This window comes from Crotalus tigris, unplaced genomic scaffold (genome assembly GCF_016545835.1).
Source record: "Crotalus tigris isolate CLP2741 ecotype Arizona unplaced genomic scaffold, ASM1654583v1 scf7180000024437.13266115, whole genome shotgun sequence".
Classification (NCBI taxonomy): Eukaryota; Metazoa; Chordata; class Lepidosauria; order Squamata; family Viperidae; genus Crotalus; species Crotalus tigris.
In genome coordinates this window covers 10,717,827-10,737,098 of record NW_024100606.1, presented here as the reverse complement: position 1 = coordinate 10,737,098, position 19,272 = coordinate 10,717,827, and the positions used below count along the sequence as shown (strand labels likewise).

At 36.1% G+C, this 19,272-nt stretch overlaps 1 protein-coding gene across 2 annotated transcripts in view; it reads left to right on the top strand.

The window, feature by feature from the left end:
* The window catches only part of STAM (signal transducing adaptor molecule), a 47,747-nt gene that overhangs the window by 2,156 nt on the left and 26,319 nt on the right, over positions 1-19,272 (top strand). Inside the window, exons 2-7 of one of the 2 annotated variants that reach the window (XM_039331396.1) lie at positions 4,603-4,687; positions 12,035-12,110; positions 12,199-12,273; positions 12,980-13,126; positions 14,544-14,634; positions 17,993-18,185. In XM_039331396.1, coding sequence (XP_039187330.1) covers positions 4,603-4,687; positions 12,035-12,110; positions 12,199-12,273; positions 12,980-13,126; positions 14,544-14,634; positions 17,993-18,185 — 667 coding nt within the window. Of the gene's footprint in view, positions 1-4,602; positions 4,688-12,034; positions 12,111-12,198; positions 12,295-12,979; positions 13,127-14,543; positions 14,635-17,992; positions 18,186-19,272 lie in introns of both variants that reach the window. The other variant, XM_039331395.1, reaches the window with a different exon arrangement.

Sequence of the window (19,272 nt, the reverse complement as noted above, 5' to 3'; positions counted from 1 at the left end):
TTCCCCTCCTCTCAAGCCTTTCACTTTTCGTTTATATATCATTCACTGTTCAATCCACATTCATTCTGTCAATGTGAGTAGATCACTTAGGTCTTTTTTATCGGTCATTCAGTTTTGTAATTTATTCACATTCATTCAGCATCCATTTTTTTATTGTATGCACCACACATATTTCTCAAGCTACCCACTTCCACTTCATACACATTTTATGCTTCTTCTGGCATAACCATTGTTTATTTTCATACAACATAGTGTGCAGAAGAACACAGGTATATGACTAAGTTCAATAATTTGTCCCTAGTAACAAACCATATACTGCTTTTCTGCCAGCAATTCCATATCTTTAAATTTCTTCATCAACTTTCCCATCTTTTAGGAAATCAAGTAAAGCCCCAACCACCAGGCCATGGACCAGTACCAGTCCATGACCTGTTACGTTCCGGGCCCACATGAGGCCAGCGAACAAGCAAAGCTTCATTTGTGCATGTGCTGGATCTAGTTTGCACATGAAACCATTCCCCCCCTCCCCCTGTCTGTGGAAGACAGTTTTTCTTCTGAAACTGGTCCCTAGTGCCAGAAAGGTTGGGGACTGCCAAAGTAAGGTACATAATTTTTTCTTGATTTTTTTTGCCATTTCTATACAGGTATTTCTTGACTTACAACCATAGTTGAACCCATTTCTTTTGTTAAGTGAAACATTTATTAAGTTAATTTTGCCCCATTTTATGACTTTTCTTTCCACAGTTGTTAAGTGAAGCTGGCTTCCCTATTGACTTTGCATGTCAGAAGATCACAGAAAGTGATCACATGATCCTGGGATATTGCAGCTGTCACAAATATGAGTCAATTGCCAAGCATCTGAATTTTGATCATGTGATCATGAGGATACTGCAATGTCATAAGTGTGAAAAATGATCATTTTTTTCAGTCCTGTTGTAACTTTGAATGGTCACTAAATGAACTTTGTAAGTTGAGGACTACCTGTATAACTTACAATAATTGTGTTTTTTACATTTATGCTTTCATAACTTGTCTTTTTATAAGGGAATAATAATGACATTCTTCATTGGGTAAGCTTATTCACACATGAATAAGCAAACAACAGCCATATTTTGATATTTTTCCAGCTACCCTGTTTACAATTTCAGCCATATTATTTTACAGGGTTCTCACAGTATTAAAGTATTTTAAAATGAAGGGCATAAATAGTTTTGATTGTAATGTAGCATGTAAGACTTTTTTTAAAAAAAATCCATTATAGTTCTTTCTGCCTCTCAATAGCCTTCAGTTTTAAGATGGTGACTATACGCTATTCAGTTTACAAGGCTTTTATATCTTGTATGCTGGCTGAAAATTGTAACAAACTAAAAATGAAATAGATAATAACTAGCAGTGACATATGGAAGATGAACATTATGGATAAAACAGTGTTTTATTTAATTACTTTAATTCTGACTGATTACGTATTATGGCTAGCGCCACTAAGTAAAACAATGGCAAGATTTACATATTTATTTGTTTATATCCTGCTTATATTTTTACAAATAACTTCCCCAAGATCACCCAATTGGCTTTCATGGCTAAGGCAGGATTTGAATTCATGTTCTCTTGCTTTCTAGCCTGATGCCTTAACCACTACACCAAACTGGCTCTCTGCATATTCTACTAAGTTACATACTCCCTTATGCTTAGACATCATTATGAATAGTTGGATTCACATCATTGAATGCCACACTTAGGTTTCTTGTGTCTGTAAAGCTATAATAATTTATATTTTAATTAAGAGGAGTAGCATGAAAATATTATATTCTGCAAGTAAATTTAAGATCTTTTAAGACACGGTTTGTTTCTGTTTTGATGTTTTAAATTTTTTTGTATGGTTAGCTGATTATAAGAAAGAATCATTTTGGAAAGGAATTAGAATTTTGTATGCATTACAATTCATCAAAATCTTGAAAAGTCAGAGAGTCTCCCAAGATTATAGGACAAATATCTCACTCCCATCCCATTGTATTCTGGTTCCTACTTATTGTTATGCATTTTAATTTTAATATTTTAATATTTTTATCTCTATTTTTATACTGTGTTTCCACAAAAATAAGACCGGGTCTTATTTTTGGGGGGACACAAAAACCCTAGGGCTTATTTTCGGGGGATGTCTGACTTTGTGGCTGCCCACCCACTCCATCCCACTGTCTGGTTGCTCGTAGCTGCAGCGGGGCAGGAGAACATGCATGGCACCGGTGCTGCCGCCATGAGGTGAGGTGAGGCAGATGGGGGGATGGAGTTGCCCCAACTGCACCACACCCACTTACCTCAAGGTCCCCGCAGCCAGGGCACTCCCTGCTTGACAACCTCCCCTTGCTCATTCAATAACCTGGATGCCTGCCTGCCCACCCCTTTCATTCCCCTCCTGACCTGGAGGATGTGTGGAGGAGGCTCGGTCTCCTTATCTGACCCCCCTCTGCTGTTTTGGAGCCAGGGGGGAAGTGAAAGCAAAAGGCCTCTGCTGCTGCTGTGCATCAGCTGCGTCTGCTGCTGGAGAGACTTTTTTCGGTCTGGGCCGCCTCCGGTTCGCTTTGCAGACCTCCTCCCCAGCGACAACTGCCTCTTCCGCTAACTCTCCTGTGGCTTCCATCATGACCAGGCAGCTCAAGCCTCCCTTGCCACTTCCCTCCACCTGCCCCACACTTTGCTAGGAGACGAAGCTTCTAGTCTCCATCACTTCTTCATCAGGGCAAAAAGTGTTTGGGTGCTTATGGGGTGCTTGGAAACGGAGCAAATTGCTCCGTTTCCAAGCATGCCATAGGAGCCCAAACACCTTTCTCCCAGAGAGAGACTGGAAGCTTTGTCTGCTTGCAAATGGGCTGCTTGGAAAGAGAGCTATTCACTCCGCTTCCAAGCGCCCCATTTGCAAGCAGATAAAGCTTTCAGTCTCCCTCTGGGTGAAAAGTGCATGGTGCATTCAGATTTTCTGCCTTCTCCCCGCCTCTGCTGCAGTCTTCAGACTTCCCTGTGTTGCACAGCTGTTGGGCTGTGTCTGCTGCCAGTCCCCATATGCTCACCGCCTCTTGATTTGGCTATGTCCACCCCCTCGGTTTTATTTTTGGGGTAGGATTTATATTAGGCTCACCCCAAAAAATCAGGCTGGGACTTATTTTCTGGGTGGGTCTTTTTTGCGGGGAAACAAAGTCATGCTTTAAGTTGTCCAGAGTCGCTTGACAGTGTTATAGGCTGTGTATACATTTAATAAATAAAACAAATTAGTGTATAGAGTAGTAATAGTGAAATCTGTTGGGGAATTAATAAATAATCATACTAATTGTAGAAGCACCATTAAAATAAGGTTATTAGATATTCAGTTTGGTGATTATGTTTTGTGCATCTCTGAGTAAGTGTTGATTCCTGTTTGCTGCCCGGGCTAATCCCTGCAGTTTTCTTGGCAAGATTTTTGGAGGTGATTTGCCATTACCTTCTTCCTAGATCTGAGATAGTGCGATTGGCCCAAGGTCATCCAGCTGTCTGGGCCTAAGACAAGATTGGAACTCACAATCTCCTGGTTTTTACCCTGAAGCCTTTAATCACTACACCAAACTGACTCTCTCAAATCTATATACAAATAAAACCTTAGTTAGCTATAATGTGTTTGATCCATTATTGTGAAAGTTTTTTCAATATATAATTTGAATTATATTTTGCACATGCGATTTCCTGGAGTAGGTAAGTTCTAAATTTTAAATTTTAATGTAGGACATATACGGATTGCTAATATTAATGATATCATTTTATTAGTTGTAGCACTACTATCAGAGTAACTGTTGAATAAGATTCATTTTTGAGATTTTAAGTTTGTAATATGGAATAAAAAATAAATAAATATTGATCTGTAGTCTTTGAGAGAAACCATCTTTACTTAGATTGAAATAGTATGCAGTCTTCGTACTTGGACAAGTATTTACAAAATAGAAATGCAGGATAGAAATCAAACAAATATTTTTTAGAAGGTGTGTTGTATTATGGGGATGATTGGCAAGTTCAGCATGATCTGTAAGGCTTTGGATTTAGATGGAATAATTATGCATGATTACAACAGATGGCAAAGAACTACAGAACGCTCACAATTATTGTCACATATTTTCCTCTATTTTTGTGAACTAAAGACATGGGGTCGCGATGGGTCAGACACGACTTTGCAATTAACTAACAACAAAGACTTTGATCCACTTTTTGTGTTGTTCCTAGCTAGACTTAGAAGTCAGAAATTATGAATAGTTCTAAACTGTTTAAAAGCAAATATAGAGCGTGTAACGAGAAACAAATTATTACTGGCTTGCAAGATCTACAATAATAGCTGGTAGCATAAATGTGTTGATTTGATGAAGCAATGTGTTAATGTTTTCAGTAATGAAATTCTGCTGTTAAATATGTTCACATTGCAAATATACATTCTTAAAATAGTAAAAAAATGCTATGCCTGCTTAAAAGAAAACTATCATCTTTTAACAGTAGAATGACTTATATTCACTTAAAAATTATCGTACTTAATTCAGCACAATTTTGATACTAAATTTTTACTCATACTTCACTTTTCTTTTTGTTAAGAGAAAGCAACTAGTGAAATGAATACTGCTGAAGATTGGGGACTCATCTTAGATATCTGTGATAAAGTTGGACAATCACGGACTGGGTAAATATTATCATATTTAAATTAATTTGGCAACATTTGAAATAAAGAGCTTAGAAATCTGAAATGTGTAAGGCACCTCTTGGGGCAAACGTAACATTGTATGTGATAATGCTCAGGTTTGCAAATTGTTTATAGTTTTAGCTTTTTTCGCAGAAGGACAGGAAATTTAAGAATGCATTTAGTAGAATTGTGTGTGGCTAATATAGAATATTTTATTAATCTTGCATTAGGCAGCCCATAATTGTATCTTTCAGTTATTACAATATTCATGTACTCTTCTAATTGCAGTTGATCTTGTAAATAATGCAGTGAATTAGTACTTGTTATTTCCAAAATAAGCATTTCCAAAGCACTCTGATAGTTGAATTCTAAGAGTTGGCATCTAATCATCATAATCAAAGCATTGAAGTAACTGAGCAGTTTGCTATTTTTTTTCTGGTGGGCTGCTAAAATACTTTTACCTGATGTATAAAATTGTATTAAATAAAATAAAATTAATTTTATTTCTGTTTTTATAAAAAATATCCAATACTCTTAATAGCATTTTGGAAATTAGATTGAAAAAAACAGTGTATTTTAACAGAATTATTTGGTATATAATTTGTTACAATTTGTTCTTTTACTTCATTGTCCTGTATAATGTAGATTTAAAAACTTTTATTGTAATCATTAAATATTGTTTATGCAGTAGCACCATATTTCTCTTATAGTCTTTTATTTCAGTTGATTTCATGAAAAAAGACTATGGAGACAACACAAACCAATTTTATCCATTTAGTTTGCCGTAATGAATTTGTATGTTTTAGTTGGTGTTACACCATGTTAATTTCTTTGTTCTTGAATTTGTTTGAAAGAAGTTACATTATTTGAAACAAATCTTATGAATAAGGAAACTTTAAGAAGTACTGTGCAGTATGGAGTATCGTATATAAGGCGTATAAATTTAAAAGTTTCATTGAGCAGGGTAAAGACTCAGATCTTAAATTACTACTTGAATTTTATTTTTCCACTGCAGGGTATCATTCTATATAATAATAGAATTATTTGTTAACATTATTTTAATTTAGCCTGAAATTATGTCTTCTTCATTTCTATGACTTGATATAAACTTTAAGATTATTGAAATGTACATATAATATTTGTTCTAGTATGATAGACACAGATAGTTTATTTTTGAAATGATAATTTCAAAACAGTAATATGTACAATAGCTTTTAATGTGTTTTGATTTTAAAATAGGTTAAAGGGTTAAAAGAATATTAAAAGCACTCTACAATTATGAACAAATAGTTCTAGATAAAAAAATCGAACTTTCTGGAAGCAAATCATTTATATAAATATAACTTTCTAAGTCTTGTACTATTTAAATAAACCAAGGCTTTGAAACCAAGGTTTGTCATATAATTTAGGATATATATCTTGCTACATTTATCTTTTATTACTGCTTGATGGATTATTTACAATGCGTTTCTGTAACATTATTATAGATATTACCACAAGGTTGCAGTACTGAGGCCTTTGTTGACATGCTGTATATTAGTACTATTTAAAGGTTCTTTTGTGTTACATCAGTGTGATTCAATGTTGCTATGAGAATTGCCCTTTAGGTACATTCAAACCTATGAGTCCCTAAACTAAGCAAAATTAAAATTCAGTTTTTCAAGTAAGACTTTTAAATTATGGAGTGCAGTTGACTTATTTGTTTAATTAAATATATAAGTTTCAGCTAACCAGTAGAAAAGTAGAATGAAATGATTATCATTAAACAACAAAATAAATTTGAACTAATATAATGTATTACATACCTTATTCTCTACTGCATCTTAAAATATATGTTGTAATGATAATATTCATTTTATTACAAGCCTTCCTTCATTTTTCATATAAAGTAAGAACATAATCATTTTACCAAAAGTATAATGAAGACTACTGCCTGGAATATAACAAGATTGCAGTTCCATAAAGTGTGAAATAATCATATTATTTGGCTTGTGTTTTATAATTAGTAGTACCAAAATGATGCAGCAATTTTCAAAACATAGAGGCACCAAATAAAGATATCCCATATGAAATATAATTAAAATACTGTTCCCTTCAGCTGCATATTGATATTTGATGAAAAATACTGCATTTTTATACCATTATTATTAATGATATTATTAATGTGTGTGTGTGTATGTGTGTGCGCGTGTATACATATATATATATATATATATATATATATATATATATTTATGTTTTCTGAGGTTTTCGCGGGTATTTGTATATAGGTCTTTGGTTGTTCGGGTTTTCTCCCGCGTAAAATTGGAAGTGTCTTGGCAACGTTTCGACGAAGTCACATTCGTCATCTTCAGGCTGGTGTTTTTAGCTTCTTGCTTTGAGCAGCAATGTGTGGTTTTAGCTGTTTCTTCCTTTTAACTGCCAGTGAGGGTATGAACTGATTGGATGGGAGCTTGGCTGTGTTCTGATTGGGTGGAGGTGTGTTCTGAATGGTTAGGGGCTTGGCTGTGCTCTGATTGGCTGGGGGAGTGTTCTGTTTGGTTGTGCTCAGGTTAGTCTGAGTTGCAGAGGGGTTTAAGATTTTGGGGTTAGGGAGTCGTTTGTCAATAAGGGCAGGTTTCCAAATGGCTGGTAGGCGGGAGGTATCATCTCGCTTGTTCATGCTGTGTGGGCGTTTTTCTATCTCGATGGCTTCTCTGATTATTCTGTTATTAAAATGTTCACTTTTGGCAATGGTTCTGGTATTTTTAAAGTCAATTTCGTGTCCTGTGGCTTTAAGGTGTTGGACCAGGGAAGATGTTGGTTCCTCTTTTTTGACTGAGTTCTTATGTTCTTCAATGCGTGCACTTATTCTTCTGTTGGTTTGTCCGATGTATGTGGTGGGACAAGTGGTGCATGGGATTTCGTATACTCCTTGATTTTCTAATTCAATTTTATCTTTGGGGTTTCTAAGGATGGTGGATATTTTTCTGTTTGTGCAGAATGCTGTTTTGATGTTGTGTTTATGAAGGATCTTACTGATTCTGTCTGTGGTGCCTTTTATGTATGGGAGGAGGGCTTTGCCGTTTTCTTGTTCTTTGTCTTGGATTTTGGTGGGGGTTTCTTTTTGGATTAGGTTTGTAATCTTATTTCTATGGAATCCATTGGATGTTAGTACATTGGTGAGAGTGTGTAGTTCGGGTTTTAGGTGTTGTTCGTCAGCTAAGCGTTTTGTTCTGGAGATGAGTGTCTTGGCTACAGAGTTGATCTGTGCTGGGTGGTGGTGTGAGAGAGCGTGCAGATAGCGGTTTGTGTGTGTTTTCTTCTGGTAGATGGTGTGTCCTAGGGAGCCATTGGATTTCTTGTAGACTAAGACATCCAGGAAGGGAAGTTGGTTGTTAGCTTCTGTTTCCATGGTGAACTGTATTTTGGGGTGTAGGCTGTTGAGGTGTGTGAGGAAGTTGTCCAGTTTTTCTTTCCCATGTGGCCAGATTATGAAGGTGTCGTCTACGTATCTGAGCCAGAGTTTGGGTTTGTGATCCGATTTTTCTAGAGCTTGGGTTTCAAAGTGTTCCATGTAGAGGTTTGCAATGACAGGTGAGAGGGGTGATCCCATGGGTGCTCCTTCTGTTTGTTTGTATTTTTGTCCATTATAGATGAAGTATGTGTTGGATAGGCAGTGGTTGGTCAGATCTAAGATGTGTTTGGGGGGGTTATATTTGTTTTGGATAGCTGTCAAGGCTTCTTTGATAGGCACTTGGGTGAAGAGGGATATGACATCGAAGCTCACTAGTAGGTCGCTGGGCTGTAAGTTTTGTTTCTTTATGATCTCTATAAACTGGAATGAGTTTTTTACGTGTGAGGTGATGGATTCTGCATAGGGCTGTAGTTGTTTGGCGAGAAATTTGGCTAGGTTTTGTAGAGGTGAGCCTATGGAGCTGACTATAGGTCTGAGTGGGGTTCCTTCTTTGTGTATCTTGGGGAGACCATAGAGTTTGGGGCATCTGGATGATTTCTCTCTGGGAATGATTCTTTGCTGGATGTCTTCGCTAATGGGGGAGGCTTTTATTTTGGATCTGGTGGTTTTTTCCAGGTAGGTGGTGGGATCTGTATTTAGGGGTTTGTATGTGGAGTCTTGGAGTAGGTTGGTTAATTTGGTTTGGTAGTCAGATGTGTTCATAACCACTGTGGCATTGCCCTTGTCTGCTGGTAGGATTATTATGCTGGTGTCTTCTTTCAGGTTACTTAGTGCTGTCTGTTCCTCTTTTGGTAAGTTGCTTTTTGGTGGCTTGCTGGTGCAGAGGATGTTGGTGATTTCGAGTCTGATTCTGTTAGCGTCGTCGGGGTTGATTTTGGTCAGGCTGGTTTCAACTCCACATATAATGGTTTCAGTGGGGATGTGTTTGGGAGCGACTGCAAAGTTGAATCCTTTGGAAAGGACATTGGTTTCGGCTTTGGTGAGGATCCTATCTGAGATGTTATGCACTGTTTGTTTCATGTGTGGCTGTGAGGGAGGAGGGGTTTGTTTCTGGCGTTCTTGTAGTCTTTGGAGTTTGTTGGTGTGTGTATCTGTCTTGAGGGTGGTCTGTGTTTCGGCTCTCCAGACGGAGAGTTGTTTGGATTTTCCCAAAGTGCGGGGTGGATCTTGTTGCTGAGTTTGAGGTGGAGTGTGAGGAGATCTTTGTTAATTCGGTCTAGGAGGAATCTTTTTGTGTGAAGTTCATTTCTGATTAGGGCCAATTCTGTTCTTTTCAGGAGTGTGGGTGCAGAGCTGGAGTGGAATTTCAGTTGGAAACATGTGGGGATTAGATTTTGATCTTGGCAGTTGCATAGGAATCCGAGGTCGCATAAAATGGAAGCTCTTTGGACTTCAAGTTTTTCATAGGTCCTGGTCAGATGGTGGATTTCCTCCCCATAGAGGTTCGATATTTGTTTTCTGAGGTTTTCGCGGGTGTTTGTATGTAGGTCTTTGGTTGTTCGTATTTTCTCCCACGTATAATTGGAAATGTCTTGGCGACGTTTCGACGAAGTCCCATTCGTCATCTTCAGGCTGGTGTTTTCAGCTTCGTGCTTTGAGCAGCAATGTGTGGTCTTAGCTGTTTCTTCCTTTTAACTGCCAGTGGGGGTATGAACTGATTGGGTGGGAGCTTGGCTGTGTTCTGATTGGGTGGAGGTGTGTTCTGATTGGTTAGGGGCGTGGCTGTGCTCTGATTGGCTGGGGGGTTGGCTGTGCTCTGATTGGCTGGGGGGTTGGCTGTGCTCTGAGTGGCTGGGGGAGTGTTCTGTTTGGTTGTGCTCAGGTTAGTCTGAGTTGCAGAGGGGTTTAAGATTTTGGGCTGCCTTGCTATTTTTTGGCTTCGCGTTTGTGGTCGTGCCTCATTCTTCATGGAGGGTGTCAGTTTGCTTCCTGTATGGATTGGAGGGGTTTAAAGTGGCTAATGATGCAGCTGTGGTCTGGCTTCTGGTTTGTGGTCGTGCCTCATCATCGGTGTGGCTTTGGGTTTGCTTTTTGCGTGGATGTGTGGTGGTGACATCCTGTGTGGTTTTTGTGAGTGTGGGTCTGGTATCATTTTTTGTGTTAGGGAGTTTGCAAAAAGCAAACCCAAAGCCACACCGATGATGAGGCACAACCACAAACCAGAAGCCAGACCACAGCTGCATCATTGAATATAGCTAATATTTCTGTCTTCTATTTTCTCCACAACAATAGCCTTGTGAGGGGGTTAGTCTAAGAGAGACACTGGTCCAAAATGAGCTAGCTTTCATGCTTAAAGGAAGACTAGAACTCAAACTCTAGGTTTCAGCATCACCAAAGTGATTCGACATGTTAACATAACCTGTCAGCCCTAAGCTCAAAAATAATACAGTAATCAAGTTCATCCATTGACTTTTGCTGTCTTTCTCCCACTGCTGACAGGGCATATCCAGTCTTACTCTATAGTATGGGAGGCAGTTGCTGGTCATTCCGGGCTTTTTTCCAAGGCTCTTGCACTATTCATCATGAAATATTTGTTAGGTTTTTTTCCTCAACAATTTTTCTCATATTCATTCAAATTAAATACCTCTTGGATAGAATTTTGAGATGTTGCTTGGGATTTGTTTGAATTTTAGGTGAAACAGATTATTTGGATTCCTTCAATATTGTTTTCTGGTTGATGGGCTGTGTTGGTATCGAGATAGTGGGAACATAACCCCATTCATCCATAGATCTCTCAGCAGCTTTTGGTATCAACAGCAATGCTATTGTATTGGACCATCTGTGGGTTGGGAGTTGGAGGAACTTTTTTTTCAGTGGTTCATTTCTATCTTAATAATGGCAATTCCAAGCAGCAGCAGTAGAGAAGAAGCAATTCTATTACTGGGTGCCCTGTCTGTGTTGCAACAGGACTCTATTTCTCCACACTACAAATCAGCATGCATAAGACATTTGGAGGAGGTCATACGCTGTTTTAGGGTGAGGTATTATCTATGCACTGATGATATTCAATTGAACACCTGCTACTTTAGATCATCCTGCAGATGCTATTGAAGTCCTAATCCAATGTATATGTAATGGCATGTAAGAATGATCTTGGAAGGCAGGAGAAAAGGCCATAAACTTGACAGTGGTATGACAAGTGGTGGCTGAATCGGCAGGAAGAATGTGGGTGTGAGAAATGTCTCAGAAGGACTTCCCCTAGTTTCTTGTATTGTAGGGTGAGGAAAGGAGAGATGTACTTTCAGACTTGGGAAGATTCTGTTAATGTAACCTTACAATAAAGTTGTACTTCTGGGGGTGTGCTTTTTGTCTGGATTATCTTGCAAATTTGACAGTGTGGAAGTTGTGAGATCTGGATGGATAGAACAAACTCCCAGCTAGAGGTAATTGATGTTTGTCCTGAAACACCCTGGCTTCAAGTCTGTTGGCTTTGGATGGAATCACTATTCTCCTGAGGGGAAGGTCCACCCAGGACCTATGTCTCTTGCTGGAATGTCAGGTGGGAACCATGGCCAGGATGACATTTGATGAGCTGAGGCTGGTTGGGCCAACTAGTTCTTTACCAAGGCTAGGATGTTTTTGGCAACAATAAATTACGAATTTATCACCATCCATGTAGATGGTTGTACACATAGCTAGTTTGAAAACAACTCAGTTGATACACTATACGGCAGGATGCTAATGGATAAGAACTACTATGCAAGCATAACAGCTTTTTCCCCTGTTTGTTGCATTGGCTGCCAATTATCTCTTCAATCCAATTCAGAGGGCTCTTTTTAACTTATAAAGTCCTCAGTGCCTTTGCTTCAGGGTATCTTAGGAATTGTCTCCTTCAGGCTGTAGCAGCTTTGGTCAATATATTTTAAAACCTACTTATTTTATTTGCTTAGACCTAAGGACTGTCTTCGTTCTATTATGAAGAGGGTGAACCACAAGGATCCTCATGTTGCTATGCAGGCATTGACAGTACGTGGCTTTTTATTTTTTAAAGAAAATTTTAAAATAAATTTAAATAGTTAAATACCTAATCTCGATTTTTCCCTCTTATCTTTAGCTTCTTGGAGCATGTGTCTCAAATTGTGGTAAAATATTTCATTTGGAAGTGTGTTCAAGAGATTTTGCAAGCGAAGTAAGCAATGTACTAAATAAGGTAATGTAGTTTAAAGTTGATTATACAGCTGTCAGTTTAGAAGAATTATAGTATGAGAGATAGATACACTTCACCATGAATAATATACATATGGATAAATAACTATATGATTATAATAGGAATGCTGTTCTTTAGCAAAAATTATAATCAAGGATTTTTAAGTTGAAGTGAGCACTAATTCACAAAATGAATTGGTCCTTAATGTGCTTATATGCTTTTGTTAAATTATCAAATAGAAATCAAAGTTGGGAAGGGAAGACAGAAAAAAGCCCTCCAATGTTTTAATTCTAGCTATCAGAAATCTCAGTGTATATATAACTGTATTGATCTGAATAAATTTCCAAGGAAATGATGTTCATATTGTCGGTGCACTTGTTAATTGAATGCAATATTTAAACAGAATTTTGTGATAATCAAAATCAGTCATTAAAGTTTATGAAACTCTTAAAAGAACTGAGTGAGTCCCTTATGGAAGCCTGAAAAAACTGGCTATTTTTAAGAATAGCCAAGAAGTTTATATATTTACATGAGGTTCAAAGCACATTTTCAAAAACATTTTTGAAAAATGGTTTTGTACCCTCTGAATGCTTTTAGAAATTAGTCCATTTATCCATTTGTCCTATGATATCAGGTAATTAAGGCTGAGTCTGATGATCTTATAGTAAATATGTTACGCTTTTTACAGGGTCATCCAAAGGTCTGTGAAAAGTTAAAAGCCCTCATGGTGGAATGGACAGATGAATTCAAGAATGATCCTCAACTTAGTCTGATATCTGCTATGATAAAAAACCTTAAGGAACAGGGTGTCATGTTTCCAGTTATTGGTTCACAGGTATAGTGGTAATAAATAACTATTATATATGTATCCTTACAAACTGTTCTTGCTTCCTCCATTTCTATTGCTTCTGTACTTCTAGTGGACATGTCTACATACTACTTCATACATAATCTTTTGTTTTTAAATTACATCTTTTTTTTTGACCTTCATTAGTTACATCAATTTTTATTTATTTTATTTTCCACCTTTATTTTTTTATAAATAACTCAAGGATGTGAATATATCTAATACTTTTTCTTCCTCCTATTTTCCTCACAACAACCCTGTGAATGGGTTGGGCTGAGAGAGAGAGTGTGTCTGGTCCAAAATCACCCAAATGTTTTTTTATACAAAAATCTAACTATAATTTCCTTAGTCTTCCTCTTTCTCTTGCACCATTCACTTTTCCTTTATATGAAAGGAATGAAATTTAATTATCTCTGTAGAACTGGTTCACTTCAACATACTTCTTTTATATTGTTCACTCGGTCGGTATTTAGTCCATATTTGTTCAGCATTTAATCTTCATCCTATCATACACATTTCTCAAGTAAACAATTTGCACTGTATTGATTTCCTGTCTCAGGCAACCAACTTGGTGTCTTATACATTGTTTTTCAGATCCGCCAGTTCATAATACAATTTGCCTAATGTTTGCTGCTACTCATTTGGGTTCTCAGTCATTGAAGAAGGAATTGACAAGACCTAACTTGACATCTTCTAATCCTCTAAAAAAATTTACCACCGCTTGCGCTTTTGCGAGCAGTAAAACTTGCCATTGTTACTATATTCATTACTATTGATTTTAAAACTGATCCTTTGCCAGAAACTGTCAGAGTTATGTAGCCGGAGTAGTGAAGAAGCATGTCTAGTGAAGCCTAAATACCATCAGCAGTCATGAACCCTCCTCTAACCTTGAAAAATTGCATGCCTGATCTGTTGTAGCAACTCTAGACTACTTTTTTCCTCAGCAAAGAAATCAGTGAAGCAAACATAATGAAGTATCACATTCATATCCATAGGTGCTATTTTTTATAATGACAAAAGCATTTAAGTGCAAAAAGATTCTGCTTTTTAAATTAATGAATAAGTTACTGTTACCTAGTTAACATAGATTATATTCTTATATTTTAGGTGTTACATGTTTATTGAATCTCAAACAGATACACCAAGATCTGTCAATTCCTGTCATGCTTACATACCATGAAGTTAGGCCCAAACTTAAGTTGTTGTTTTTTTTCTGAGTGGCTGTTTGGAGAATTGTGCTTTTTAGAACAGTATGCTCCCTTCATAGACCATTGCTCTACTTGACTTTTCAAAGCCAATTGGAAATATGTTAAAGAAAACAATGGGACCATTTTTAATATATTGAATATAGTGCAGTGATGTTTTTTAAAAATATATAAGTGTTGTTCCTCTATGTTTTGATCAGGCTGCAGAACAAGCAAAAGCAAGCCCAGCTCTAGTAGCTAAAGATCCTGGAACAGTAGCAAATAAGAAAGAAGAAGAGGACTTAGCTAAAGGTTGGTTTGACTTAAAGACAATATAAACATTCAACATTTATAGTTGGTGTTTTAAAAATCTAATAAAAACCAATGATTGTATAGTTAATATGCTTTATTAGATGATGTTTTTATATTCTTTGTATGAAAATGTAGTTTTTGAAAATGTAACATATATTCAGTGGCTTTTTGTTGTGAAATGAAAAAGTAGAAAAAAAGCTGGCCTAAACAATGATGCCAAAACACACTTGGCTTTATAACTGATATGTGGACAGATGTACTTGAACTAAAGCCTAATTATTGCTGAGGACCAATTATGAAAGAAACAACCTTTTTTCAAGAAAGTAGAGACCAGAGTATTTGGCTTAAAAAAAAAGAATTATTATAAAACCAGTTTTATAAGTAGGAAATCAAAAGAAAATATTGATTCTATAATGCTTACATATTATTTTAAACCTTAAAACCTTTAAACATTGTTCAGACGGGATTTTACAGAGCCTTAAAAGTAATGTAAGATTAAGACAATAACTGTGTTATCTTAATCTTATTTTACTTTCAAGGCTCTGCAGAATATTTTTTGACCAAATTCCATTAATATTTCAAATAACCTGCAAAGAAGAAGAAAATTGTTAGAAAAAGATTTCCTTCAAAATATTAAACTGCAATCCAAATAACAGCACCAGAAAGTAATTCAAATGTGAGAAGTAATGAACACAAAGGACAAAATCCTAATTTCTGCACCTCATTTAATTATTGGTACACGATAATTTTACTAGTATTACTGTCATTACTTTGCATATCTGCTATTGAAGATTAAGATGACCAGAAAGAGATCAAAGAAATATGATAAACAGGACAATAATATTTGAATTGGATTAAATCCTACTTTTCCATCAGAGGAAAAAGATATTCAAGCTGGCTAATAAGAATACCATGCAACCAACTTTGGTTAAGTTGACAGATTTTGAGGTTGTCAATAAGATAAAATATCTGGGGGTTATTTTATCTGTTTCTAATGCAAAATTGTACAAAAATAATTATGAAAGGCTGTGGATCAATATACAAAGAGATTTGGAAAATTGGGAGAAGTTGCAATTACCTCTTTTGGGAAGAATTGCGGCGATCAAAATGAATGTTTTGCCAAAGTTTCTTTTTTTATTTCAAATGATACCTATTTTAAAGAATGAGGTTAATTTAAATGAATGGCAGAAAGATATTAACAAATTTATCTGGGCAGGGAAAAAACCAAGAGTAAAACTTAAAATTATACAGGATATTCATGAGAGAGGTGAACTCAAGGTACCGAATTTGAAATTGTATTATGATGCTGTGGTTTTAACATTAATAAGTGATTGGGTTAATTTAACAAATGTAGAAATACTCCTCTTAGAGGGTTGGGATTTACTTTTTGGATGGCATGCCTATTTAATTTTTAATAAAAAGGTTGATAGGGTCTTTAAATCTCATATTATAAGGATTTCTTTACTTCGGGTTTGGAGGAAATATTATAGAAGTGATTTTAAAATTCCACTATGGGCTATACTGGGGCATGCGATAGAAGGGATAAGGAGAGGAGTTAAGATGGATAGCGTTTCTTATACACAACTACTTAGATGGGATGGTAAAAATTGGCAATTAAAATCTTTGGAAGATTTAATACAAGAAAATATTATTTATTCATGGTTTCATTATAGACAAATAGTGGAGAGGTGGAAGATAGATCGTAACGTGGGTTTGCTTAGAGAAGATGAGAATTTATTAAAACAAATAAAAGATCAAAGACGAACCCATATTAAGAGAATTTATGGGGTGTTAGTAGAATTGGATTCAGAAGTAGAATTAGTTAAAGAATGTATGGTCAAATGGGCACAAAATTTTGATGAACCGGTTCTATTAGATACTTGGGAAATTATCTGGGTGAGGAATGTTAAATTTACACAAGCCCAAAATTTAAGGGAAAATTTTTACAAAATGTTTTATAGATGGCACCTTGATCCACAAAAATGTCTCGTATGTATCCTGACTTACAGCCTAAATGTTGGAGATGTGGATGTTTGGATGCTACTTATTATCATATCTGGTGGTCATGCAAAAATATAAAAGCTTTTTGGTTTAAGATATGGTGGAATATTCAAAGAATTTTTAGAAGAAGGGTAAAATTTACCCCACAACTGTTTTTGTTAGGTATTGTTTCTGATTGTGATACTAAAGAGACTATATTGATGTTAAATTTAATCACAGCGGCAAGGTTGTTAGTAGGGCAATGTTGGAAGAAGTAATCTTTGCCTACCTTGCAAGAGTGGTTTTTTAAAGTTTCTTATTTGGCGGAAATGGCAAAGATTTCGGCTTTCTTGAAAGACCAATCGCAAGAGAAGTATTTTTTGGTATGGAAAAAAATGGATAGACTTTATACAATATAAGTTGGATATAAAAAATATTATTTAGCTTTTCAATAACTTATACTTAAAATTTAAGATATTTTATAGACTTTTTTCCTTTTTCTTTCTTCCTATTTTCTCGTATTTCCTTGTATTTTTGTTTTTTTTATACATATATTATTGTTAACTAGTTTACAATTTGTTTAATTAATGTATTTAGATTTGTTTATGGTTTATATCTGTTTTAAGACTTTTTGAAAAAATATTAATTAAGCCTGTATTCAGCTCTGGGAAGGTTGGGGGAGGGCATGGGAGGGTTGGGGGGGTTTGGGGAAGGGAACCGTATTGTTTTGTAAAATTTAAAATTTTTTAATAATAATAATAAAAAAAGAATACCATGCAACATAAATTGACAATAGAATTAATTATACCAAAAAAAGATTAAAAGCCAATAAAATCTGATGACCATTATTAATTTATTAGTCTGTTAATATGTTAGGTTAAATGGGAAATATATATTTTAAAACTGTTTTTGATGACAATGGATCAGCACTACTCCTAAGGGGAATTCCATTGCTTAGAAATGACACAGGAAAAAAGTCTTTTTTGGTTTAAACAAATAGGTCTTACATATATATCTAATATATCTTTTAAATTGATATTTGGTAGGTTTTTCATATTTATACTTTATGAAGTATTTCCCCGTTTTTTTATTCTGCATAACCTCCTTGTCCCCCAATAATAGCTTCTTAAATTTGAGTAGTTTTTTTTAAAAAGTATGTTATTCAAGATTATTAAAATGCAAGCATGAGAATCAATTCATGAACTTTATCTGTTTTAGTAGGCATAATTGTATATCTTCAGTATAAGTTGTGCTTGACTAATTTAAATGAATATTGTCCTTTTTAGTTTAATTTTAAGGATATATTATGCAAATAATCACACAACTGAAATGGCATAAATTTAATGAAAATTTCTTTTCTTTGTTTATTACTTCACAGCTATTGAATTATCACTGAAAGAACAAAGACAACAACAAACACCACTTTCCACTCTTTATCCAAACACTACAACTCTCTCAACAAATCACAAACATGAGGGGCGAAATGTTAGAGCAATTTATGATTTTGAAGCTGCTGAAGATAATGAATTAACATTCAAAGCTGGAGAACTTATCACTGTTCTTGATGACAGGTAAAAGGAGTATCTCTTGGACATATAGAATTGTTAAATACCTTGGTACATACTTGTTACTTTCAGTTATCATAATGGCATTTTGATGCTGTGCAGTTCAGTGGGATGTGGTCTATGTTTTAATGATCTTTGGACTTTTTAACATTTTATATTCTTTTGATTCACTTGAATCAGAATATTTTTACCTGTTAGGCATAACTTTAGTAGTCTAATGTTACTTATTTTTTTTTTTAGTCTTTGTGCTTTTTTTAATGAAAGGACCCACTGAAAAACCCTTAAATATAGTGAGCTGAATCCAAGCATACCACTTTCAGAAAAGAAGGCCTTTTTATGTAGAAAACTGTATGTGAATACAGTTATTTGTTTAATCTAGATTTCAAAAGGTTGATGGTGGTCCTTGCATTTAAGTGAAAACAAGTATAATTTCCTCTTTAGATCTCTTATCTGAATATATTGAGGTTGAAGAGTAGTGGTGGGGCAGAACTGCATTTGTGATCTGTTTTTTATTCCACTTTGAGATCTCCATACAAATGTCTGAATGGAGCTGGTCCTTTAGAGCAAGGCTTTTCAACCAATGGTATGGGTACCACCTGTGGTACATTGGCACCTGGCAGGTGGTATGCGAATCCTAGAAAAGTGGTAGCGGGGGAGGGGAATGAGCTGAACCGGTGGCAGCACCGCAAAGCCTGAGCGAGAGATGGCTGGAGCTGCAGGGCTGTCAGGGCTCAGCGGAAGCGCCAGGATCAGCGCCAGGTTCCAGCTGGAGCTCGGTGCTGATCCTGGCGCTTCTGTGAGCCCAGAAGAAGGGCTGATCAGCTGGAATATTGCAGCATCTCCAGGGTCTTGTGATTTACATTCAGATGTTTGGCAATTATTTCATATTTATGATGGTCACAGTGTCCCAGGGTCATGTGAAGTGACCAAAACCTGTTGCAACCCCCCACATACGGGGGGAATAAAAACCAAACACCCACCCAACCCCCACTGCCAATCCTCAACAGAAATGCTCACAACAATGAAAACCTCGGAGAGGAGGAAGAGCAACTCCGGGCGGGCAGGCAGGTGTCTTGCTCGGCTTGGGCACTTT